The sequence below is a fragment of the Cervus canadensis genome, unplaced genomic scaffold, assembly GCF_019320065.1.
Source record: "Cervus canadensis isolate Bull #8, Minnesota unplaced genomic scaffold, ASM1932006v1 Scaffold_019, whole genome shotgun sequence".
Classification (NCBI taxonomy): Eukaryota; Metazoa; Chordata; class Mammalia; order Artiodactyla; family Cervidae; genus Cervus; species Cervus canadensis.
The window spans coordinates 3999-31553 of record NW_025091401.1 but is presented as its reverse complement, the minus strand read 5'-3'; the positions used below and the strand labels follow the sequence as shown (position 1 = coordinate 31553).

The following is a 27555-nucleotide window of genomic DNA, read 5'->3' as shown; positions in this document are numbered from 1 at the left end:
TAATTTAACAGGTTAATATATATATTTTTATCAAGTATAACATGGTCATAAAAAAGCATTTGTTACAAATATAATTCACACATACAAAAAGAGGCTATTTTATTTTTTGTCCCTTTTATATCCTATTTTATGCAAAATGACAAAACCAAGAAACTAACAGAACTGAGCTAGTTCTAAAAAACTGAGAAATATAAATGAAATATATCCAATCATCTACACTCCCTCTCAAATTCCAAACAATGAGGACTTATTGAATTATACTCTTAGAATCAACTTTAAATATCTGTATGATTCACCTGAATCATACATGGTCAACAGTTATAAATCCAGGTAGAAAAAGCACATAAAATTATTCATAAGTGAAAACACTTCAAACAAAAGAAATGTTTTTTAAAAAATCCAGATAATATTAAAAGGAAATACACTGAATTTTAAAACATTGTTTTGGACTATTATATAAAATACCAAAAGGTTCAGAACTGTTGAACAAACGTTTATGCAGAACAAAGCCAAAAAGTGAAAAATTATTAAATGTGTACTATCTAAAACCAAATAAGACATGTCTGAACTATATAATTTAGAAACCTGTTTAAATGCATTTTCTTTGTACAGTTAAACTGGCTACCACATGCAAAATTTGGCAGTTAATTAAAATGGAATTAAATACAGATTTGCAAGCCTTTTGGCCATGATGTAAATATGAAAAAGTTAAGTGAATCACCAATTGGAAAATAAAAGGTTACACACTTACCATAAAAGCATAAATGGTCAAAGACACACTATAAAATTGTGTGAAAAAAACAATCATACCAAACCAAGATCTTTCAAGCACTTGCACTCAGAAACATTCCTTTTATAAATAAGCATGTAGTTTCAACATCAAAAAAATAAAGCTGATTTCCCTCAATTGCACCTATTAGTTGAGAGCTCTATCATATATTAGGGATGCACTTAAATGGACCATTTTATGGGGAATCAACTGAACTTCAAAAAAATTTTAGAGTCTATTTATTCACAACTTCAAAAATACATATAATTCCAGTGAGGCGCAGGTGGGCCCTATCGAAACATTCTGCCATTCAACAAAATCGACACAGGATAACACAATACAACGACAAAAAGCTAACTCCACAATTTGGCAATCCTATACAAGAGAGGCCCTGTCAAAAATTTCTTTCAGAAGACAAACACAATACCACAAAACAAAACAACAAAAAGAGAAAAAACTAAATTCTGACAACCCTACACAAACTGTGGGATTTCATCTTCAAGGTCTTCAAACTGCTGCATTCGTTTTAGCCTTGGTCTCTGACACGCCGTGGGCACACCAGACTGGTCTCGCTCTTCAGCCTTCTCTTCAGGCTTACTAACTGGGTTCACAGGCCCAGCCGATGCAGTTTCAGACCCTGGAATTGATTTCAGCACGTGCTCCTGGGGAGCATGCGTTGTGCCAGAGGGCACGGCTACGGAGGGAGTCACTGGTTTCTCCTCATCCCCTCTCCCACTAGCAGCAGGAGCAGGTGGTTTATAAAACGTTGTCCAGTGCTGGGGCTGCAGTGTCCTGGGTGCTCTGACAGAAGCAGGAGGGCAGGAGTCGGAGGACCGTCTCTCTGACACCTGTCTTGCTGACCTGACAGGTTCTGTGTTTGGCTTACTGGGCTGGGTGATGCTGATTGGGTGGTCCCCACTGCTCCTGATGTTCGGTGTCACACCTCTTTCCTGGAATGCACTGGGCACAATCATTCCAGTCTTTGCAGTCAGGTCATTTTGTTCATACTGTTTCTCCCTAGTTTTTTGTAGAGTCTGCTGATCAAAGCCATCAAATTTAGAACAAACAACAGGTGGGGTGTCTTTTCTATTAACTCCTTCAAAGATAGGATTCTTGCAAAGCTTGTCTAAATTTACATTTCCCATATTTCTGCCATTTCTCTCAGTAGGAGAGCCAGCAAGAAGTAGTAGTCTGTCTATAGGCAAACTTACAGGTCTAATCCTGGTCCTTGGAAGATGCCTCTCAACACCATTTAGGTCCCTATCGGACTTCAGAGTAGGCAGCTTGGAGGTTTTACAAGCATCTTCTGTCTTTCTTGATGCTGACTCAAGTTCTTGGTCTACAAGCAAACGCACTTTGTTGTCTGTAAAGGAAGAGATTCATTTAAAAATCAAACTTTATGGTTCACAGTTAACAAGAGTATCAAAATGAGTTAGAGATGAACACCCTCTCAAAACAAGAGTTTTCATGTACTTTCTCCAGGTTATTTTTTAGTTTTCTAGGCAGAGGAGTAAAATACTCATAAAATATTAAAGGTACACTTTGATTTAAAATGTTAGAAGTCTGTATTTATTTAAATAAATATAATAAATAGCTACAAAATTCATTGCAGGTTGTGGGAAAAAACACCCTTGCTGATGTACAATAGCTTATGTGCTATGTATGAACAAGTAAGTGAAGTGAAGTGAAGTGAAGTGAAAGTCACTCAGTTGTGTCCGACTCTTTGTGACTCCATGGACTATAAAGTCCATGGAATTCTCTAGGCCAGACTACTGGAGTGGGGAGCCTTTCCCTTCTCCACGGGCTCTTTCCAATCTAGAGACTGAACCCAGGTCTTCTGCATTGCAGGTGGATTCTTTACCAGCTGAGCCACAAGGGAAGTCCATGAACAAGTAAGTGCTGCCTAAAAGGGTTGTCACGATTTCAACAGGCCGATATTGGTGTGTTACCCTCAGAAAAGTAAGACCAATTTACATGCCGACCAAATATAAGTATACTCTGAATCCCAAGGCTTTTGCCAACTCCATCTGCTTTTCACAGTTATATACAACCCACAGTGAGAACATATTACATTAAATGCCTTAGAGGCCCTTATATGATCAATTAATAAATGGACTATAATATTCATCCTGATTAAAGTTGAATAGTTTTAAACGGAAAATGCCATTCTCCCTATTTACTGTTCACTTCCAGATGTATTTCCCTCTCTTTTCTATCAAGTCTGGACCCATGGTCCATGTTTTCTTAAGCTAGAATCCTGAACTTTTCCAACCCTGTCCTTTTTTTTGCAGCATCTCCCCTAAAATATCCCGGTTTCTGGTAAATTCCAGCCCTCTGCTCATGCTCCTCTTCTGGGGAGTGGTTTGCAGACAGGAGCCCATCAGAATGACTTAACAGTTAGCACCTCATCTGACCTTCCTCCATACCTCCTTACCGTGAATCTCTCTTCCCTAGGCTTCCAGGGCAATGCGCTCTTATTTTGATTTCCCAGGTCCTTCCCCCAGGTATATAGAACATCCTAAAGGATGTTTTGCAAACCACTGCAGGCACCAAAATGCATTCTTGAGTTCTAAGGGAGAAAACTACAGTGTAATGGATAAGAGTGCAGACTCCGAAGCCCAGCGTCTGGATTTAGCTTAGCGCTACCCCTTGTGCACTGGGCAAGGCAATCTTGCAGTCCCTCAGGGTCTTCACCTGTCAGAAGGAATCATACTTGTATCTTTGATGATGTGTGGCCTAAATGATCTAATCATGAAAAGTGTTCATTTATCTGGTATCTAAATGAAGTGGTACAGGTACTAAAAACAATGACATTTGTTTTTATTATTATTGCTAACTGGGAGCCCTAGATAATAGAATAGTGAAATTATCATGAACATAGGTTCAAACACTGAACAATCAATTAGGGGCATGACCTCTGGCACTATTTAACCTCTCTCAGATTATTAGGTTATGGGTCGAAAGGGTTTAATACTATCTATATTACAGCACAGAACTGTTTCTGAGATCAAATTGGATAAACAGAATCAAACAATAAGAACAGTGCCTAGCACAGAGCAGGCTCCCTTGCTTTTCAGATCTTGTCAGGCTGTGATCATTAATATTTAATTACAGATCAAATTTAACATATATGACTACATTTAAAAAACCTGCAAGTTCACTTTAGTGATGTACAGAATTACAGTAACAAATGAAAGACTTTCCACAAATGGATAGCCCACCAATCACTGCAACTAAAATTACATACAGTGAAGGACTAAAATTAAAAAAATTACACATGTGTGCTCAATGTGTTAATGACAGGTGATATGAAAAGGCATTTGAAAAGAATTTTTCTGAGTTTTTTGAGTCTAAAATTTTTGAATTTTAGGAGTCTAGGTGACTCCTTACGAGTAGTAAGATCAATACAATGATCTATGGTTACAGATGATGCTAATGAATCATCAGACTACTCAGTATATTTCTGCATTCTTGACATACATTAATGGCAAAAATAAAAAAAAAATGTTCAGAAAGAGCACAAAACACACCTATGAACTCCAAGATGTGTTTTTATTAGGATTACTGAGAAGAACGACATTCATATAAATGCAAGGTACACTAAAAGGCATTCTTAATGTCTGGGAAAGATGCACTTACTAAAGAACCTTCTTACTCTGACTTATTTCAACTTCACTCACTTTGGCTTTTAATCATGGTTTACTGGGACAGTTTTAAGTCAGTAAGCATGCATTTTACATGGCCACTCACCAAGGAGATATGCATCACATTTTTCTAATGCATTTTGCTTTCGCTCTGATTCCTCAAATGATGGAGTGGATTCAAAACTTTTGTTTTCACTATCTGTAGTTTGGATATCCTGTTGATAAAAGAAAGTTTTTAAACTTGAAGAAGCAAAACACACTTCAAAATAAACAGTTCAAAGATTTTCAACTTATAACATTACTTTACAAAGTTCCAACAGGATTCCATATGAACAAAACTCACTTCTTTTGAAGAGAAAAACAATGACTTCATAGAATGTTCTGGATCTCTTTCTTCTGGTGATAACAGAGACTTTGGAAGATAGCCTTGGTCAATCTGAGGTGTGATGCCACCTGCACTACATACAGCTGCATCTTGTGGCTGCAGGGACCCATCGAAGATCTTCTGTGAGTAGGTAATGAGGAACTCTACCAACCTTGCTTGATTTGAATAGTCAGCAAGAGAGGAGATAGTGATAGGAGCTGTTGTGGGCCTTGGCCTAAGGAGACTTGGTCCAAATATCACACCCAAGTTTCTGGAGTTCATTTTGTTTTCTTCCGCATGATCTACAACTCTGTGACGCAGAACACATAAAGCTGTATTAGATTTCCTTGATGGCCGTTTATTATGGGCTGGGAAAGGTGGAGGAAAAATGGGCTGAAGTCTAGGAAAAGGATCTATTTATTTGCTTAAATACTGACCACACAGCAAGCTGGGTTTCACAGTATTAGGATTAAATATAAATAAGTAAAAGGAATCAGTACAGTTTTACCAGCAGGAAAAAAAAATACCCCTAAACGCTGTTCCTATCTTAGTAAATATGCACTACATCTCCCAAGGTACCTATGGTGGAAACTGTCTCACTGCCCACAGCCAGTCTCCCAGCCCAGCTGACCCTAAAGACCTCTGCTGCTCCACGCCACTCCCACTGCCTTACCTCAAGTTCTCATCGCCTTTTACTTCTCTGATTATTCAAGGAGACCAGAACTGAAGTAGTTAAGTACCTCCCCTCCAAGCCATTCTCAATATAGCTGCTAGAAAGACCTAACAGGCAAACTGGAGCATGTTAAATTCCTGGCCCCAAATCCTTTAGTGAGTACAGAAAGAAGACAGTCAACTCATCTGCCAGGCATGTATGACTTTACCAGGTCCTCCACCTAGCTCATTTTGTGCTACTGCTTGCTAGACTGTGGCTGAACTAACTTCTTTTATGTCCCCCAAAGCAAAGTGATCTCCTGTGTTTCTGCCTGGAATACCCTTTTGCACATCCTCTGTCAGCAAACCATTCTTCAAGTCTGACTCAGGGTTACCGTCTCTGATTCATGACCCCCTCCCCCATGTTCCTCTGCATGCTGAGCAAAGTACCCTCAGAATAAGAATGACATTGCACTGCACTTCTGTGCAGGTCGGCCCCTCAAGCTCACAGCAGAACACATGAAAGAAACCTGACATTTGCATCCTTATTTCCCCAGCTAGAGTCTGGCACAGAACAGGCATCTGACAGAAAGATGCTGGCTCCAAGAACCTATATTAAGTGTCTCCCTTTCCCTCATACCTATTAGAAATGAAATATTCAATCTAAAAACAATACCACAGATTTGTGAAATGTACTTAATACTACTGAACTGCACACTTAAAAATGGCTAAAAGGGTAAATTTTTGTTATGTGTATTTTACCACAATTAAAAAAAAAAAACCATAAAAGCAAAACCAAAAAAACTGACCCATTATCCACCCATTAATCAATGCCTGTCTTATTCAAAGTTCTTACCGCTTAAGATGAACTATGAGGTAATGAAGGCTGTTAAAATTCGATGCTGGCAATTGTCTTAGAAGGTCCCGGCTTTTTAGGAGAATTCGGCTTATTTCTATAGATGTACTTGGCCATTTTTTGTCCTCAGGGTTATCCTTTTTCATCTCCTGTTCTTCATTTACATGTTGGATTTCTATTGCAAGGTCTATAAATTCCTTGTACAATCGAAATAAAATAAATGGTTCTGGGAGCTAAAGAAATAAAATTACAATAGAAATATCATTCTTTTCATGTTTTCACTGTTAATAATTTACTGAATAGCTACTGAGTGGTTTAGCACATCCTTTTTAGAGTAACAGGACTTAAGGTCAATCCACAGTTAGAAATGTAAGTAATGTCTCATCACAAGGAAAAGTATTTTTTCTATTTCTTTAACCTTGTATCTATATATGATGGATTTCACTAAACTTATTGTGATAATCGTCTCATGATGTATGTTAAGTCAAACTGTTATGCTGTACACCTTAAACTTATACAGTGCTGTATATGTCAGTTATATCTCAATACAACCAGAAGAAAAAAAATTAAACTCCAGAACAAGAAAAAAAGAAATGTATGTATGTTTGATAGGTGTGATCTATAAAGTGAATCTGATATTACCATAAGTATATCCATATTAAAAATGAGTTAACTCTAAACCTAAAGCTGCATGATGGGATTTTAAAACTGATACTGTATACCAATTACATTCAAGACTGCCCCAAAGTCAGCATGATCTTCAGTTATCTTATTGAAAAAAATCCAGGATAATGTACAATATAAATCAAATTAAATAGAAAAAAACTTATTTTCTGTTTGTATGGGAGACAGAGAGAACAAAATGCTATAATGTCCTTGTGTTTTACCTGGACCTGACTGAAGATTAGGAAAAGACAATATGACTTAACAAGAAGACACTGCCAACATTTTGTTATCTAATTTTTAAATACCACTTTAATTGCTATAAGTAGGTCAAAAGATAAAATTCCTCTCTCAAACTGTCTACTGGCATAACTGATTTCAATGATTGCACTGCACAGTGATAAAATATACAACATCTCTCTTGCTAGATGATGTCTTACACTATCTGTGGTGAGGCTGGCACCTACTTTTCCAGCTTCCCCTGCTGGTCCCAAAGAGGGCATCAAGATCAATTCCTACCTCTACCATTTTGGGATCTGAAGAAGGTCATTCTTGGAGCTTCAGATTTCCCACATAGTATTGAGTAAAATAAAGGCTATTCTCAACACAAGAACTGAGCATGACTTTCCACACTAAAGCTTTGGTCCCATAGTATTCCTAGCACAGAACAAGAGATGGTATGTTGTTGCTATTTAGTTGCCAAGTTATGTCCAACTCTTTATAATTCCCATGGACTGTAGCCAGCCAGGCTCTTCTGTCCATGGGGTTACCCAGGCAAGAATATTGCGGTGGGTTGCCATTTCCTTCTCTAGGGGATCTTTTTGACTCAGGGACTGAACCCATATCTTTGGCATCTTCTGCATTGGCAAGTGGATTCTTTACCACTGAGCCACCTGGGAAGACCGAAAGCTGGTAGTATTTGACCCCATTTATTTCCTCTCCCTGACTGACTAGAAGAAATAAAGGATGATTCATTGTGAGATTAAAAGTTATTTGAAAATATTGTCACCATTTCTCAGTTGAGAATCATATAAAATGTGGTTAAAGAGAGATCAATAGTTTCCTGGGCTAACATGGTACATCCAACATTTGTACCTAATTTCTTTCCTTTCTACAATCTTACTGACATACAGTTAAGCCCACAGGATTGGGAGAACAGGGATGGAGACAAAAAACATTTCACCAGCTGAAGAGGACATAAACCATGTGCTGACTTAGCACTCCTAAGAAAGCTAAAATTCTAAACAGAGAATCAACATGATTTACCAGATCCTAAGGTGACTCTGCCTCTTGAGAAATCTGTATGCAGGTCAGGAAGTAACAGTTAGAACTGGACATGGAACAACAGACTGGTTCCAAATCAGGAAAGGAGTATGTCAAGGCTGTATATTGTCACCCTGCTTATTTAAATTATATGCAGAGCACATCATGAGAAACACTGGGCTGGATGAAGCACAAGATGGAGTCAAGATTGCTGGGAGAAATATCAATAACCTCAGATATACAGATGACACCACCCTTATGGCAGAAAGTAAAGAAGAACTAAAGAGCCTCTTGATGAAAGTGAAGGAGAAGAGTGAAAAAGTTGGCTTAAAATTCAGAAAACTAAGATCATGGCATCTGATCTCATTACTTCATGGCAAATAGTTGGGAAAACAGTGGAAACAGGGTCAGACTTTATTTTCTGGGGTTCCAAAATCACTGCAGATGGTGACTGCAGCCATGAAATTAGAAGACACTTGCTCCTTGGAAGAAAAGCTATGACCAACCTAGACAGCGTATTAAAAAGCAGGGACGTTACTTTGCCAACAAATGTCCGTCTAGTTGAAGCTATGGTTTTTCCAGTAGTCATGTATGGATGTGAGAGTTGGACTATAAAGAAAGCTGAGAATTGATAAAGAATTGATGCTTTTGAACTGTGGTGATGGAGAAGACTCTTGAGAGTCCCTTGGACTGCATGGAGATCCAACCAGTCCATCCTAAAAGAAATCAGTCCTGAGTATTCATTGGGAGGACTGATGCTGAAGCTGAAACTCCAATACTCTGGCCACCTGATGTGAAGAGCTGACTCATCTGAAAAGACCCTGATGCTGGGAAAGATTGAAGGCAGGAGAAGAAGGGGACGACAGAGGATGAGATGGCTGGATGGCATCATGGACCCTATGGACATTATTTTGAGTAAACTCCGGGAGTTGGTGACGGACAGGGAAGCCTGGCATGCTGCAGTCCATGGGGTCACAAAGAGTCAGACACAACTGAGCTGAACTGAAGGAGACTCAGGGATTGTCAGACTAGGTCCTCTAATTTGGGGGAAGCGTGAGCTATCCAAAAAGCATTAGAATCCTAGATCTTTATCTCTAGTCCATGCTCCCGAACAACCTCAGAAGTTTGGAAATTTCTTCTCTGGGCAGTGTAAAACAGAGGGTCTCTGGAAGGATAATGCCAAGCATAAGGAACAGGTGGAAAACTATCTTAAATAAGGATTTAGTGACTGTATGCCTGCTGAAGCCTTCTTACCTAACTAGGCTCCCAGAGTTCTGGAACCATACCTGTAGGCAGGGAAAGACTCTTCTCTGTGCTATTAGATTAGCCCACAGGCAGAGACCTAGACATATGAATGTCAGGTGTTTCCCAAACAGTCCTCTTAGATAACACTACACTCACTACAGTAAAGTTCAAAATATTCAAAGCCTTCATGTATTCAAGAGCTTTCAGACAGCAGCACAGGGAACCATATTCAATATTCTGTGATAAACCATAATGGAAAAGAATATAAAAAGAATATATATATATATATATGTAAAAACAGAATCACTTTGCAGAAATTAATACAACATTGTAGATCAACGATACTTCAATAAAATCTTAAAAACAGTTCACAATTAAAAAAGCTTCCAGAGAGATTTCAATTCCCAAAGCTTTCATTTTAAGGAGATAACTACAGAAGACAGAAATGAAAATAAATAGGAAAAAACCAACATGAAGGCCTACAACTCTGCTGTCAATATTGTGACTGCTAGCATATAAGGCTACTTAGCAGTGGACATGTGGTTGTTCCAAACTGACATGTGTTATAAGTGAAAAATACACACCAGATTTCAAAGACCCAGTAAACCCCACAAAAGGTAAATATTTCATTAATTATTTAAAATTACTGATTAGATGCTCAGATACTTTCCATTTGTTAAATGAAGTATTAAAATTTAACTTCACTGTTTCTTTTTATGTGGCTACTAGAAAATTAAATATTATATATAAAGCTCACATTATATTTCTATAGGAAAGGGCTAGAAGCTGAGAAGAGAAAAAATTCTTTAAAAAAAAACTATGAATATTTCAGATAGAAGAAATACTGCATTCAATAAAATAAAAAGGATGCTATAAAAGGGACAGAAAACTAGAATTCTTGGAAATTAAAACATGATCTCAGAAATGAAATAGTTTACAGTAGGAATGGAAGATAAAGCTGAGGGAATTTTTAGACATTATTAAAAGAAACAAAAACAAAAGAAAGAAATAATAGGGAAAAGGGAAGGAAGCTAGAGAACCAATACAAGTTGTATCCAAATGTAAATTCCAGAAAGAAAACACAGAGAAAATAGAGGGCAGAAATAGAGCAAGAAAATTAAAGTTCCAAGAACTAAAGGACAAGTAAGCAGAATGGCAGAATCTGTGGAGTGCCTGAAAGAGTGGATGAAAACACACCCACATCAAGGCACAGGCTGTGAAATTTGAGGATGCTGCTACTGCTGCTAAGTCACTTCAGTCGTATCCGACTCCGTGCAACCCCATAGACGGCAGCCCACCAGGCTCCCTCATCCCTGGGATTCTCCAGGCAAGAACACTGGAGTGGGTTGCCATTTCCTTCTCCAATGCATGAAAGTGAAAAGTGAAAGTGAAGTCACTCAGTCATGCCCGACTCTTAGCGACCCCATGGACCGCAGCCTACCAATCTCCTCCATCCATGGGATTTTCCAGGCAAGAGTACTGGAGTGGGTTGCCATTGCCTTCTCTGGAAAATTGAGGATAGTAGATAGCAAAAGATTCTACAAGTCTTCAGAGAGAAAACAATAGGCTACATACAAATAATCAGGAATGAGAAGGATTTTAGGCTTCAAAGTAAACAATTAAAAAAAAAAGCCTTCAAATTTCCAAAGAAAAATAATTTCAAGCCTAGAATATTATAACCTTCCTTACTACCCGCTCTTCCATTCTTATTCAAGAAAGCAAACTAAAGACATTTACAGATAAAACAGTTTCAAATGTTTAGTCTTAGCCCACTTTGCTCCAGGATGGCCCTGACCAAAACAGGAGAATAAATAAAAAACAAGGAGACCTGACACAGAAGACAGGTGCTCCCCACAGAAGAGAGTGGAGAAGAGAGATCCCAGGATGACAGCTCTTCCCACAGTAAAAAGGACCCAGAAGACAGAGCTCCTGAGATGGACACAATGAGGACCAACATTGCCATGCTCTCTGCAATTGTCTTCATTTTCACTCAAGGACAGAAAGTTTTACCCAAGGACAGAATGCAGCTGGCCCTGGCCCAGATCTTTTGAACTTGGCTTATCACGGCAAAGTGCTGATTGTTCCCACAACCCTTCCATGAGCTGCTGCCTGAGACACTATGGCCACTTAATCCACCCAAAGCAGCATTTTCTTCAGACCTACTCTTGCAACATGTGCGCAGAAGAGTGAGCACGGAAAGAGAAGATATAGAGCACTTCACTGCTGACCACATTCCTGCTGAACTTTCAGTACTCAGCTTATAGGACAGCCCTGACTGATGCCCTGACCATAATGAACTTCATGTTCCCTGAATGCATTCACACCTTGATCACTAACTTCCCCCAATAGCTATTTTAAAATACCAATGAAACTAAAGCCAAACCACTACTGAACCCTTCATGTAACAGTGTGAATAGTAAACTTTCCTTAAACAGCTAGATTTATGCTTTCTACTCAGTTTTCTAGAACTTGATATATTCTGTTGTATATATATTGTGAGGCTTCCCTGGTGGCTCAGTTGGTAAAGAATCTGCCTACAATGCAGGAGACCTGGGTTTGATCCCTGGATTGGGAAGATTCCCCTGGAGAAGGAAATGGCAACCCACTCCAGTATTCCTGCTTGGGAAATCCCACGGGCAGAGCAGCCTGGAGGGCTATAGTCCATGGGGTCACAAGAGTTGGACACAACTTAGTGGCTAAAGCACTATTCCTAAATATATGAACAATATTTAGGAATACACAACAGGTACTAAAACAGTTAAGAAAAGACAGGAGGTGGGTAGGAGCCAAGATGGCAGAGGAATAGGACGGGGAGACCACTTTCTCCCCTACAAATTCATTGAAAGAACATTTGAACGCTGAGCAAACTGCACAAAACAACTTCTGACCGCTAGCAGAAGACATCAGCTGCCCAGAAAAGCAGCCCATTGTCTTCGAATCGAGGTAGGACAAAATATAAAAGATAAAAAGAGAGACAAAAGAGCTAGGGTCGGAGACCCATCCCGGGAAGGGAGTCATAATAAAGGAAGTTTCCAAACACCAGGAAACCCTCTCACGGGCGGATCTGGGGGAAGTTTTTGAATCTCAGAGGGCAACCTAACTGGGAGGAAAAATTAATAAAACCCACAGATTACATGCCTAAAAGCAACTCCCAGCAGAAAAGTACCCCAGATGCCCGCATCCGCCACCAGCAAGTGGGGGCGGAACGGTGAGGAGCGGGCGGCATTGCTTAGGGTAAGGACCGGGCCGAATGCCCTGAGGGCAATCGGAGGGAGCTAAGGTGAGATAGCAACTTAAACTGTGGGATAGCAAGAGAGAGAGAAAATTAACCGGCCAGAACACACTGCCGGCCATTCGCAGAACAAAGGGACTGAACATTTCCAGAGAAGAGCTAGCCGGCTGTGGACGGGCCCATCACCACTAGAGGCAGGAGGCGGGGGAAGGGAAAAGGGGCAAACTCGGCCCCAGAGACGGCAGCCCCTACCAAACTGCAAACAGGCCTCCAGTTTCTAACCAAAGACTTCCTGAGATTCTAGATGGTCGACATCTGCCGGGAGGGTCACGGCTAGAGGCCAGCTCCCAAGAATAGACACAAGGTGCACGCAGTGGACTGGCACGCGCAGAAACTGAGGCTGGGACCACGGAGGGGAGAAGGGGCACCGCACCTGGGGACAGTGCGCCCGTCAAGCTCCTGGCTGCCTGAGCTGCTCGGGCGGGGAAGGCACAAAACGCAGGCCCAACCGAGTCCGTGCTTTTGTGGAATACCCGAAAACTGGAACCACACGCAACACAGGGCCCGCTCCATATAGAGCAGCCAGGAGCCTGGGCAGTGTAGATGGGGAAAGCACACACCCATGAGCGGGGTAAACCCAGTGTGGTTGGAACACTGTGAGTGCTCCCCACATACAGGGCTATCTGTCTGCAGCGCCCCTCCCTCCCCACAGCACGACTGAACCAGAGACCACTTCCACCAGCCTGTGTCAGGGCGGAAATTAGATACTGAAGAGACGGGCAAACAGAAGCCAAATAAACAAAGGGAACCGCTTCAGAAGGGACCGGTGCAACAGACTAAAATCCCAGTAGATGACACCGACTACACCAGAAGGGGCCTATAGATATAGAGAAGTGTAAGCTGGAACGAGGAGCTATCCGAAACTGAACTGAACCCAACTGACCTCAACAGCTCCAGAGAAATTCCTAGATATATTTTTACTTTTGTTTTTCTTTTCTGTTTTATTTTTCCTCTTTCATTTTCTTTTAAAATTCCCTATTACTCCCCCATTACACCTTAACTTACATTTTCATGTATTTTTACTATTTTTTTAATGAGGAAACAAATTTTTTCTTGTTTTATTTTTTTTTCTCTTATTTTCTTTTAAAGTCCTCTATTACTCCTTAATTTTCATTTCACTATAACCTTGCAAAAAAAAAGAAAAAAAAGGAGAAGCCATATTTTTAAACCAAACTTCATATACATTTCTAAAATTTTTTGTGTTTTTGTTTTTAATATTGTATTTTTAAGAATCTAACATCTACTCTAGATTTTTAATCTGTTTTTCAGTATTTGATATCAATTTTGGACATTTAAGAATCCAATATTCAGTACCCATTTTTACTCAGGAGTGTGTTGATTACTCTCTACCATTTTTGACTCTCCGTTTTCTACCTCAGAACACCTCTATTTCCTCCCTTCCCCTTCTCTTCCCAATCCAATTCTGTGAATCTCTGTGGTGTCTGGGCTATGGAGAACACTTTGGGAACAGAGAACTGCGTAGATCTGTCTCTCTCCTCGTGAGTCCCCCTTTTTCTCCTCCTGCTCATCTCTATCTCCCTCTTCCCTCTCCTCTTCTTCATGTAACTCTGTGAACCTCTCTGGGTGTCCCTCACGGTGGAGAATCTTTTCACCATTAACCTAGAAGTTCTTTATCAGTGCTGTATAGTTGGAGAAGTCTTGAGACTACTGGAAGAATAAAACTGAAATACAGAGGCAGGAGACTTAAGCCTAAAACCTGAGAACACCAGGAAACTCCTGACTACACGGAACATTAAGTAATAAGAGACCATCCAAAAGCCTCCATACCTACACTGAAACCAACCACCACCCAAGAGCCAATAAGTTCCAGAGCAAGACATACCACGCAAATTCTCCAGCAACCCAGCAACATAGTACTGAGCGTCAACATACAGGCTGCCCAAAGTCACACCTAACGCATAGACCCATCTCAAAACTCATTACTGGACACGCCATTGCACTCCAGAGAGAAGAAATCCTGTTCCAAACACCAGAACACCGACGCAAGCTTCCCTAAACAGGAAACCTTGACAAGTCAATCGTCCAACCCCACCCACTGGGTAAAACCTCCACATTAAAATGAAACCACAGACCACCTGAATACAGAAAGCCCACTCCAGACACAGCAATTTAAACAAGATGAAAAGGCAGAGAAATACCCAACAGGTAAAGGAACATGAAAAATGCCCACTAAGCCAAATAAAAGAGGAGGAGATAGGGAATCTACCTGAAAAAGAATTTAGAATAATGATAATAAAAATGATCCAAAATCTTGAAAACAAAATGGAGTTACAGATAAATAGCCTGAAGACAAAGATTGAGAAGGTGCAAGAAATGTTTAATAAGGACCTAGAAGAAATAAAAAAAGAGTCAATTAAAAATGAATAATGCAATAAATGAGATCAAAAACACTCTGGAGGGAACCAACAGTAGAATAATGAAGACAGAAGATAGGATAAGTGAGGTAGAAGATAAAATGGTGGAAATAAATGAAGCAGAGAGGAAAAAAGAAACAAGAATCAAAAGAAACGAGGACAACCTCAGGGACCTCTGGGACAATGTGAAACGCCCCAATATTTGAATCATAGGAGTCCCAGAAGAAGAAGACAAAAAGAAAGGCCATGAGAAAATACTCGAGGAGATAATAGCTGAAAACTTCCCTAAAATGGGGAAGGAAATAGTTACACAGGTCCAAGAAACCCAGAGAGTCCCAAACAGGATAAACCCAAGGCAAAACACCCCAAGACACATATTAATCAAATTAACAAAGATCAAACACAAAGAACAAATACTAAAAGCAGTAAGGGAGAAACAACGAATAACACACAAAGGGATTCCCATAAGGATAACAGCTGATCTATCAATAGAAACCCTTCAAGCCAGAAGGGAACGGCAGGACATACTTCAAGGAATGAAAGAGAATAACCTACAACCCAGATTACTGTACTCAGCGAGGATCTCATTCAGATATGAAGGAGAATTCAAAAGCTTTACAGACAAGCAAAAGCTGAGAGAATTCAGCACCACCAAAACAGCTCTTCAAAAAATGCTAAAGGATCTTCTCCAGACAGGAAACACAGAAGAGTTGTATAAACTCGAACCCAAAACAACAAAGTAAATGGCAACGGGACCATACCTATCAATAATTACCTTAAATGTAAATGGGTTGAATGCCCCAACCAAAAGACAAAGACTGGCTGAATGGATACAAAAACATGACCCCTATATAAGCTGTCTACAAGAGACCAACCTAAAAACAAGGGACACATACAGACTAAAAGTGAAGGGCTGGAAAAAAATATTTCACGCAAACGGAGACCAAAAGAAAGCAGGAGTTGCAATATTCATATCACATAAAATAGACTTTAAAATAAAGGCTGTGAAAAGAGACAAAGAAGGACACTACATAATGATCAAAGGATCAATCCAAGAAGAAGAGATAACAATTACACATATATATGCACCCAACATAGGAGCACCGCAATATGTAAGGCAAACGCTAACGAGTATGAAAGGGGAAATTAACAATAACACAATAATAGTGGAGACTTTAATACCCCACTCACAACTAAGGATAGATCAACTAAACAGAAAATTAACGAGGAAACACAAACTTTAAATGACACAATGGACCAGCTAGACCTAATTGATATCTATAGGACATTTCACCCCCAAACAATCAATTTTACCTTTTTCTCAAGTGCACATGGAACCATCTCCAGAATAGATCACATCCTGGGCCATAAATCTAGCCTTGGTAAATTCAAAAAAATTGAAATCATTCCAGTCATCTTTTCTGACCACAGTGCAGTAAGATTAGATCTCAATTAGAGGAAAAAAATTATTACAATTCAAACATATGGAGGCTAAATAACACGCTTCTGAATAACCAACAAATCATAGAAGAAATCAAAAAAGAAATCAAAATATCTTTAGAAATGAATGAAAATGAAAACACAACAACTCAAAACCTATGGGACACTGTAAAAGCAGTGCTAAGGGGACGGGTTCATAGAACAGGCTTACCTCAAGAAAAAAGTCAAATAAATAACCTAACTCTACACCTAAAGCAACTAGAGAAGGAAGAAATGAAGAACCCCAGGGTTAGTAGAAGGAAAATAATCTTAAAAATTAGGGCAGAAATAAATGCAAAAGAAACTAAAGAGACCGTAGCAAAAATCAACAAAGCTAAAAGCTGGTTTTTTGAAAAAATAAAATTTGACAAACCGTTAGCAAGACTCATTAAGAAACAAACGGAGAAGAACCAAATTAACAAAATTAGAAATGAAAATGGAGAGATCACAACAGACAACACTGAAATACAAAGGATCATAAGAGACTACTACCAGCAGCTCTATGCCAATAAAATGGACAACTTGGAAGAAATGGACAAATTCTTAGACAAGTATAACTTTCCAAAACTGAGCCACAAAGAAATAGAAGATCTTAACAGACCCATCACAAGCATGGAAATCAAAACTGTAATCAGAAATCTTCCAGCAAACAAAAGCCCAGGACCAGATGGCTTCACAGCTGAATTCTACCAAAAATTTAGAGAAGAGCTAACACCTATCTTACTCAAACTCTTCCAGAAAATTGCAGAAGAAGGTAAACTTCCAAACTCATTCTATGAGGCCACCATCACCCTAATTCCAAAACCAGACAAAGATGCCACAAAAAAAAAAACTACAGGCCAATATCACTGATGAACATAGATGCAAAAATCCTTAACAAAATTCTAGCAAACAGAATCCAACAACATATTAAAAAAATCATACATCATGACCAAGTGGGCTTTATCCCAGGAATGCAAGGATTCTTTAATATCTGCAAATCAATCAATGTAATACACCACATTAACAAATTGAAAGATAAAAACCATATGATTATCTCAATAGATGCAGAGAAAGCCTTTGACAAAATTCAACACTCATTTATGATAAAAACTCTCCAGAAAGCAGGAATAGAAGGAACATACCTCAACATAATAAAAGCTATATATGACAAACCCACAGCAAGCATTACCCTCAATGGTGAAAAATTGAAAGCATTTCCCCTAAAATCAGGAACAAGACAAGGGTGCCCACTCTCACCACTACTATTCAACATAGTGTTGGAAGTTTTGGCCACAACAATCAGAGCAGAAAAAGAAGTAAAAGGAATCCAGATAGGAAAAGAAGAAGTGAAACTCTCGCTGTTTGCAGACGACATGATCCTCTACATAGAAAACCCAAAAGACTCGATCAGAAAATTACTAGAGCTAATCAACGAATATAGTAAAGTTGCAGCATATAAAATTAACACACAGAAATCCCTTGCATTCCTATACACTAACAATGAGAAAACAGAAAGAGAAATTAAGGAAACAATACCATTCACCACTGCAACAAAAAGAATAAAATACTTAGGAGTATATCTACCTAAAGAAACAAAAGACCTATACATAGAAAACTATAAAACACTGATGAAAGAAATCAAAGAGGACACAAACAGATGGAGAAATATACCGTGTTCATGGAGTGGAAGAATCAATATTGAGAAAATGGCTATACAACCCAAAGCAATCTATAGATTCAATGCAATCCCTATCAAGCTACCAACAGAATTTTTCACAGAACTAGAACAAATAATTTCACAATTTGTATGGAAATACAAAAAACCTCGAATAGCCAAAGTAATCTTAAGAAAGAAGAATGGAACTGGAGGAATCAACCTGGCTGACTTCAGACTATACTACAAAGCCACAGTCATCAAGACAGTATGGTACTGGCACAGAAATATAGATCAATGGAACAGAATAGAAAGCCCAGAGATAAATCCATGAACCTATGGACACCTTATCTTCGACAAAGGAGGCAAGAATATACAATGGAAAAAAGACAACCTCTTTAACAAGTGGTGCTGGGAAAACTGGTCAACCACTTGTAAAAGAATGAAACTAGAACACTTTCTAACACCATACACAAAAATAAACGCAAAATGGATTAAAGATCTAAATGTGAGACCAGAAACTATAAAACTCCTAGAGGAGAACATAGGCAAAAAACTCTCTGACATAAATCACAGCAGGATCCTCTATGACCCACCTCCCAGAATATTGGAAATAAAAGCAAAAATGCACAAATGGGACCTAATGAAACTTAAAAGCTTTTGCACAACAAAGGAAACTATAAGCAAGGTGAAAAGACAGCCCTCAGATTGGGAGAAAATAATAGCAAATGAAGCAACAGACAAAGGACTAATCTCAAAAATATACAAGCAACTCCTGAAGCTCAATTCCAGAAAAATAAATGACCCAATCAAAAAATGGACCAAAGAACTAAACAGACGTTTCTCCAAAGAAGACATACAGATGGCTAACAAACACATGAAAAGATGCTCAACATCACTCATTATCAGAGAAATGCAAACCAAAAGCTCAATGAGGTACCATTACACGCCAGTCAGGATGGCTGCTATCCAAAAGTCTACAAGCAATAAGTGCTAGAGAGGGTGTGGAGGAAAGGGAACTCTCTTACACTGTTGGTTGGAATGCAAACTAGTACAGCTGTTATGGAGAACAGTGTGGAGATTTCTTAAAAAACTGGAATTAGAACTGCCACATGACCCAGCAATCCCACTTCTGGGCATAGACACCGAGAAAACCAGATCTGAAAGAGACACGTGCACCCCAATGTTCATCGCAGCACTGTTTATAATAGCCAGGACATGGAAGCAACCTAGATGCCCATCAGCAGACGAATGGATAAAGAAGCTGTGGTACATATACACCATGGAATATTGCTCAGCCATTAAAAAGAATTCATTTGAATCAGTTCTAATGAGTAGGATGAAACTGGAGCCCATCATACACAGTTAAGTAAGCCAGAAAGATAAACACCAATACAGTATACTAACGCATATATATAGAATTCAGAAAGATGGTAATGATAATCCAATATGCAAAACAGAAAAAGAGACACAGATGTACAGAACAGAATTTTGGACTCTGTGGGAGAAGGCGAGGGTGGGATGTTTCGAGAGAACAGCATTGAAACATGTATATTATCTAGGGTGAAACAGATCACCAGCCCAGGCTGGATGCATGAGACAAGTGCTCAGGCCTGGTGCACTGGGAAGACCCAGAGGAATCAGGTGGAGAGAGAGGTGGAAGGGGGGATCGGGATGGGCAATACATGTAAATCCATGGCTGATTCATGTCAATGTATGACAAAAACCACTACAATATTGTAAAGTAATTAGCCTCCAACTAATTAAAAAAAAAAAAGACAAGACAGGGAGGTATTAACATGGCTACGAAACACCCCTGGGTAGAGCTGTGGGCTACAACTGTGGAGTGTCATATAGCAGCCTTCTATAAAGTACAGAAATATTCTGCTTTAAGGAGCTAAGTGATGATAAATGAGTATTTTTATTATTATGGGTCTTTAAATTGTACATACATTTTACATACTTTTTGATCTTTAATAATTGGAAAGATATTGATATGGTTTATATCAATGAAAAATGTGTGCAGCAAACATTATCAACAAATTGCAAATTATATTTTTGCTGTATTTAATGGTAAGTTTCAATGGTAAAAACTTTACCTGTCGAAGGTATAATTTTAAGACATCACAGATATCATGTGAACTAAATTCTGAAATGTCTACCAAGTGCATTCCATTTTCCAAGGCTTGACACAGTTTTTCAGTTTTGACTTTGTTTCCACATACACGATAAATTCCCTTGAGAAAAGAGAAAAAAATTTGCAAAAAATTCTGCTTCAGTACAAATGGTTAAATGCATATAGCTAAATATACTTTGATTCTTACTAATATTTTAGGAAAAAAACTAGGACCAAATGAGGTATTATTTTTCAAATAAATCTGAATAAATTAGTTACTTAGTAAAAACTGAGAGCATTGCTCTCCTTTAGTAGATCCTTATGATTAGAACAAATCACATTTATGCTTTAAAATTATTAACTTTAAAAGTTATAATGTACCTGTAGACTCAAGGCTCTATTTTCGATCTCTGAGACACAGATTTTGAGTACAAAAGGGATGCCATCTGGTTCCTTTTTTGTAACTTGTGTGAATTCTGCTCCAAATAAGTGCATTTTCCCCACAAGTTTCTGATGACCACAAATGATGACTAAATTTTCCAAACACTTTCGGTGACAAACAAGGAGACACTATAAGAAAATGACAAGTTTAAAATGGTTAGCTCACCTTAAATCTGCTCACAAAAGGACAAACTTCAGGTAGAGTGATAAAATAACAAAAATGAATTTAAAAGGCACTACTTGGGTTTGAAATGCATTTGAAATAAAATTATAGAAGGAACACTGTGGTTCAATTTTTTATAAATACATTTGCAAAAGATCTTAATTGGTAAAATTAATAACAAAAAAGTATAAAGCAAAAAGGATAAAAGGGCTAAAATAATTCCAGAAATATCTTACCTCTTCGCATTCAACACCCTGGAATACCACGATGCCTTCACAATCCCTGCACTTGGTGGGGGATCTCAGTTTGCGAAATTTGTGAGTGAGAGCTGCCTTTGACATCAACGTTTTCTTAAATGTTCCAAGAGAATTGGGTCCTTCCAATAGAAGCAGAGTAGTATACAAGAATTGTTAGCAGGACAGAAAAAATTATACCACATGATACTACACTTTAAAAGATTTTTAAATAAGATTACAAAAAGTTATGACTTGAGTCTGTAACATCAAAATAAGCATCCAATGTACAGATCCCTTATAAGGCACACATTCATCAAACATTTAAGCTATGAGTAAAAATCATCATCAAATCAATAACATACTTCTAAAATACCATGGCACAAGGTTTATAGAATTAGAAAGTTTACAATTATTAACATGACCTTCATTACACAGGTGTTCATTACACACATTCTTAGAGAAGGACCTTATAAAAGTTTGGAAGAAAACTAGCTCTATGAGTTTAGTGTGTCAGGATTATTTGCATTAAAGATAAAGCTATTCTTGATTTATTACAAAATTACAGATAATAGTAGATATCTATAAATATCCTACCAGAGGTCAGATATTCTACATTGTTTTAGAAAATGATGTGAAAACAAGTATCTGGAGGTCTCAAGTGAAGCCATTAATGTAACTGACTTCTCTTTTATGTCCTTCAGTATCCATAGATTTCCCTGCCCTCAAAAAGTACATGTATTTTATTTACTTTTCCTGCCTAGCTTCTTACACTATTTCTTTTGAAGGGGATTTTCTCATATAGAAATTCTCAGGAACAGAATTTCTTCTGTACACTCTGAACAATTAAGTCACTATAAAGTTTCTGAAAGATAAAAATACCTAGCCTATTGGACTTCTCTGGTAGTCCAATGATTAAGAATCTGCGTTCCAATGCAGGGGACGCAGGTTTGATCCCTGGTTGGGGGAACTAGGATCCCACATGCTGTGGGGCAACTACCAAGCCCACATACCACAACTAAGACCCAATGCAGCCAAAAATTAATAAATATATATTTAAAAAAATATCTAGCCTATTTGAGCATCACACCAATACATTTTAGCTCTAGTAGTTTTCCTGCTTATTCTTATATTTTTATTTGTAACATTTGATTAATACACTATGAACCCATACTTATAAATAATTTGCTGGGATATATATAAGTCAACATAATGCCTTTTGTTTAATACACAGTAAAGTAATTCTTTAAACCATACTATTTCTTCCTAATATCATGCAGTGCTACTGATTCAGCTGGTTTAGTGGAAATGTGATTCAGGTGAGTATAATACCAGCTTCTGAAGGGGAGGGTGGTTCTCTTTCATCCAGATCATCTGCAGAAGACATGGTTCCACTGGATGGAGTTCGTGGAAGTTTTCGATGAAAGTCTCCTAAAAGAAAATTCACTGAGAGTTTAAGAAACGGGTAATGACAGCATTTTTTGAATAACACAAGTCATGCTATTTTATTAGCTACAATATCAACATTTGCTTCCATTCAGACTGTGGATACACAGGATCCGAATACTTACTCCTGAAAACAAAAGTGAATGAGCCAAATCTGACTTTTCCAAATAAATGTAAAATAAACTGAGGATCACACATTTCAATGAGAACTCACTATCAACTTCTGATAGTGTTAGAGATTATAAACTCTACAAGAATAAAGAATATTTTCTATTCAAGCCTTGTATCTAATATCTGACAGAATAGCTGGCAGAACAGTAAAGCTGTCATTACTTGTTTGTTGAATTAAGTCATAAAGAAATATAGTGTACCCTAAAGCTTTCTATAATAAAATATACAAAAATCTACAAACACAGCAATATAACAGTACCATCACATTTATGTTGCTAGTAAGACAGGAGCCTGGGAACCAGGGAACAATGATCCTGGCCAGGAGCTAAGAGTTCATGACATAAGTTGTCAGCCAAGGACTCTGCCAGTTGTCTCAAAGCATGTTTGGAAACAGCCCGATCAGGTAATGAGGTTATTTGCTTCGAGATGATCCTGCAAACAGGGCTGTCTCTAACTGGAAGGTTACACTTAACTCAAGGCTTTAAGAGCCTTCAGTTCAGAGTTAGAAAGTACTTTACTAATTATTTAAACCACTTCCTCTCTCTCAAAAAAGATTCCTTCCCCTCTTCAAACTATGCTTAAAAGGTGGTCATCTAGTTTTTGTTTTGAATGTGTCCCCAAATGACTAAGAGATCATGAAGCCACATGTTCATTTAAAACTATTATAACTATAAAACAAGGGCTTCCAAGGTGGCTCAGTGGGAAAGAATCCCCCTGCCAAGCAGGAGATAGTTTCAATGCCTGGGTTGGGAAGATCCCCTGGAGTAGGGAATGGCAACCCACTTCAGTATTCTTGCCTGGTAAATCCCATGGACAGAGGAACCTGGTGGGAAACACACAATTCATGGGGTGGCAAAGACTCAGATATGACTTAGCAACTAAGCAGCTGCAGCAGCAGCAATTGTAAAATGACTTCCTTTGATTACTGAGCAGAAACCTGCACTTAAAAATCCCAGCCCCGGTCACATGTCTCCTTACAAAGCACTCTGACTCTCATCCCTTTCCACTTCCAGTGTCTGAGGATGGCTGTTACAAGGCTATACGCATCCTTGGGTCTTTACCCATTTATCATGTGACCAGGTTCCAAGTTTTCATCTTTATCACATGAAGTCTTACAGGATTCCAAATAATTTAGGGCTTGCTCTAGATTGAGTATAAATTTATGGGAATAGCTAGAACCTGTTTTTGGAAAGCTAATTATAAATATTCAGTTAAATAGAGTCTCACATCTCCAAAGTGTTCCTGAACAGCAATAATTTTAAAGTAGGCCTCAAACTAGTTGGCGACAACCTGCCTGTAAACCTCAGTGCTGCAGAGAAGTCATTTCTAACTTTAAAGTCAAAGATATATTTACATGAATAAAATTTCTGAACTATGTAGAACACCAAAAAAAAAAAAAAGTCATTAGTCTTTGATTTTGAGGTAGGTTAAATCCTATAACATATCTCCTGGAATGCCAAGATCCTAGGAGAAAGAAACTTAGCCAGGAAGAAGAGGATTGGAGCAGTCTTTGGTAGAAGAGTGAAGGAGAAAGAACATGGAAAGCAATGATCTCATGGGTTCAAGTGACCCATTCTTCTCTTGCTAGCTGTATTACAAGTCATTCTCTCTGAAGCCATTAAGGGAGAATTCAAAACATCTACTCTGCCTCTCTAAAGAGGATGAGATTATCTTTATCAAAGTACCTCAAAGCACATATATAAAAAATGAGTAAGTTATCACAGGCACAAGAATCGGTATTCATTTTATGGCTCATTACAGTGATTAACTACAAAACAATCCAAAAGATAGATAATAAAGTATGTCCACAGAATGGAAAACTATACAGCATATAGCATAAAATAAAAGATAGCTTCTCACACATCAATAGGAATCTCAAAATTCATAAAAGAGGTCATGAAAGAACAATGTGATTCCATCTGCCTAATATTCCAAAGAGGGCAAAGCTCACTACATGAGTACTAAAATATTCAAAGTAGCCAGGGAAAGTTAAACAAAATTCAGCATGATGGTTCATCTAGTGAGTGACAAGGCAAGGTTATCAAGGAGGTATACACAGGGGCCTTCTAATATACTCATAATGTTTTGTTAGGCTAGGTGTTGAATATATATGGGTTTGTTCTATGATTTTTATTTAAACTGTACATATACATGTACATACTTCTATGAGACAGTTCACTGTAAAAATAAGATAGTTATAAACAACAAGGATTTACTGTATAGCACAATGAACTATATTCAGTATCTTGTAATAAACTATAATGGAAAGGAATCCAAAAAGTACATAGATAATATACCTAAATATATGTATAACCTATTCACTTTGCTGGACATTTAAAACTAACACAATATTGCAAATTAACTATACTTCAATTTAAAAAAAAGAAAAAGGAAAATAAAGTAGCTAAGATATCCCCAAAAGGAATATTTTCACCTTTCACTGAATTTTCACTCTAGACTTAATACATATGTACCTGGACTTATAGATTCAGAATCCAGAGATCTGGATTCACTGCTTCCTCCAGTGCTCTCAGAATCACTAAACATTCCAAATGTCCATGACCTTAGAAAAGATGGACCTTTAAGAAAAGAATATTTAAAGTCAAACTTGGCTACAGATGAATTTCATATGGCAAAATACTGATATTATTTCAGATGAGACAAGTCAAACTTCTTTAACAGTGTGACACAACTGACTATAAGACAGGCTCACAACTATGAATAAAGCTTCATAAGGTTATAATTCAAGGCCTGATTTTTAAATTCTAGACCTGCAACCCATTTAATGATCACATTTAAACAATTTTAGCTTTCATGAATTAGTTCTCTTTTTAATGTGAAAAACTACCTGTTATGTCTGCACTGTTAGAGCATCTGTCCTCTTCAATCTTATTAGAGTTGTCAGGAAGGCGTACAACGTCTTCTAAAGAGTCAGAAGGTCCGTATCCAGAAATGGGAGGACTGCTTAATTGTTTATTTACATTCCTAAAAAAAACCCAAATAAAACTCTTCATACAGAAAAATGACAAATAATTAGTCCACTTTATTTTCAGAAATATTTGTTAATTTAACGAACAGAGTAATTAAATAAACTAAATATTAAGAACCATATCATACAGTTGAACTTCTTAAAAGATATGTGAATAAAACTTATTAATCATTTTTATTTATTACAGTTGAAACTTGAAAAAGAGGAGCAAAAATACAGTCAATTATTCATAGCATGGTTAAACTTTTCAAGTATAACCTGTGTGGATTTCTAAATCTCAAATAACTGAGCCCTGTGTCAAAATGGAAAGCTTTACTCTAAGTCAATACATCTTAAATATTTTAAAAATTCATAAAGTTTTAAAGTCAATGCTGTCAGTGTTAGAAACGACACCACCTGACACCAGATAGAAAACTCAGCAATAAGGATTTTATATCTAGAAATAATTTCTTCTATATGTTAATTCTCACCCATCAACTTTCTCCTCTTCAGCTGAATTTGTCGCCCTGACAAACTCACTGTACTCTTGGCCTGGGTCATAGAGTTTGGCACTATCACAGAGAGACTGTAAATTGCTTGAGAGGGAGGCAGCCTGCAGGTGCTGCATCTGGAAGAGGTTAACTGTTACCTATGGTCACAGACAAAAAAAAAAAGGGTAAAAGAGTCATGCTACAGAGAATGCTATGTATATACACATTTATTTCAAGTAACAGTACCAAGAAAAAGGCCACACAGTGAAGAATTCAACAGTGAATATCATTGTGAGCACACTATGTCACCTGACTTTGTACAAGGACTAAATTGGGGGGGGGGCGTGGAAAGTAGTTTTAATCAAGTATTTAGGAGCAATTATTAACAGCAAAGCTGGCTTTAATCTGAAAGGTTTAAAAACACAATCTATGCCCCTACAGGTTCACAATTTTAGGAGATGGATGTGTTTCTGATGATTCCAGCTCTGTACTCTGATGGTCTGACCATAACTGTCTACACTGAAAAACATGAAGGAAAAATTCCAATCAGAGCACTATCATTTTGAATTTCACTTCTTCAATCCTATAAAAATAGAAATGCTTTATACTTATAATGTGTCCTACAGCACTCAGTTTTTATAATTATGTACTATCTTGAATCTATTCAAAATAATTATTTCACTGCCTAAAAACCCAAGTTTCAGGTATATTACAGCAAATAAATAGATGAAATCCCAGTCCTTATATAAGAGTTTGCATTTTCCTGAGGGTGGGGGTTGAAGACAGAGGACAAATTAAGTAAGATAATTTCTGGTACTGAAAACTGCTACACACGTGATGCAAGATTGTCAGGTTATGGAATATGATCAGGTATGTGTTTACAAGAGGGTACTTTTGATATGACAGTTTGGTGAAGGACTCTTTGAGGAGGTAATGTCTGAACTGAGACCTGATATAAGAAAGAACCAGTGAGAAGTTCCAGGGAGAAAACCAATACAAATAAGAGATAGTGCAAAGACCCGAGGGCAAAAGTGAGTAAGAAAGAACCTGTCATGCTCAAGAAACGGATGAAAGGTCAGTGTGGCGTTTCAGTCTGAGATAAAGCCAAACAGGGAAGAAGCCATCTAAACCAAGGTAAGGTACAACAGGAAGTCAGTGGAGGCTTCCCTGGCAACTCAGTCGGTAAAGAATCCACCTGCAGTGTGGGAGACCTGGGTTCGATCCCTGGGTTGGGAAGATCCCCTGGAGGAGGGCATGGCAAGCCACTCTAGTATTCTTGCTGGAGAATC

The 27555-nt window shown here is 38.1% G+C and overlaps 1 protein-coding gene across 1 annotated transcript; it reads right to left on the bottom strand.

The window, feature by feature from the left end:
* On the bottom strand, window positions 1-26444 carry ARHGAP29 (Rho GTPase activating protein 29). The gene is made up of 11 exons (XM_043460281.1): window positions 26267-26444; window positions 25656-25792; window positions 25282-25386; window positions 22523-22621; window positions 21194-21333; window positions 20735-20923; window positions 20337-20474; window positions 6285-6517; window positions 4757-5087; window positions 4520-4628; window positions 1-2132 (listed from the first exon to the last, which is right to left on the bottom strand). Exons 1-11 carry the CDS (start codon window positions 26401-26403, stop codon window positions 1243-1245), a joined length of 2508 nt encoding a protein of 835 aa, XP_043316216.1. The 5' UTR covers window positions 26404-26444; the 3' UTR covers window positions 1-1242.
* Window positions 26445-27555: the final 1111 nt, after the last annotated feature.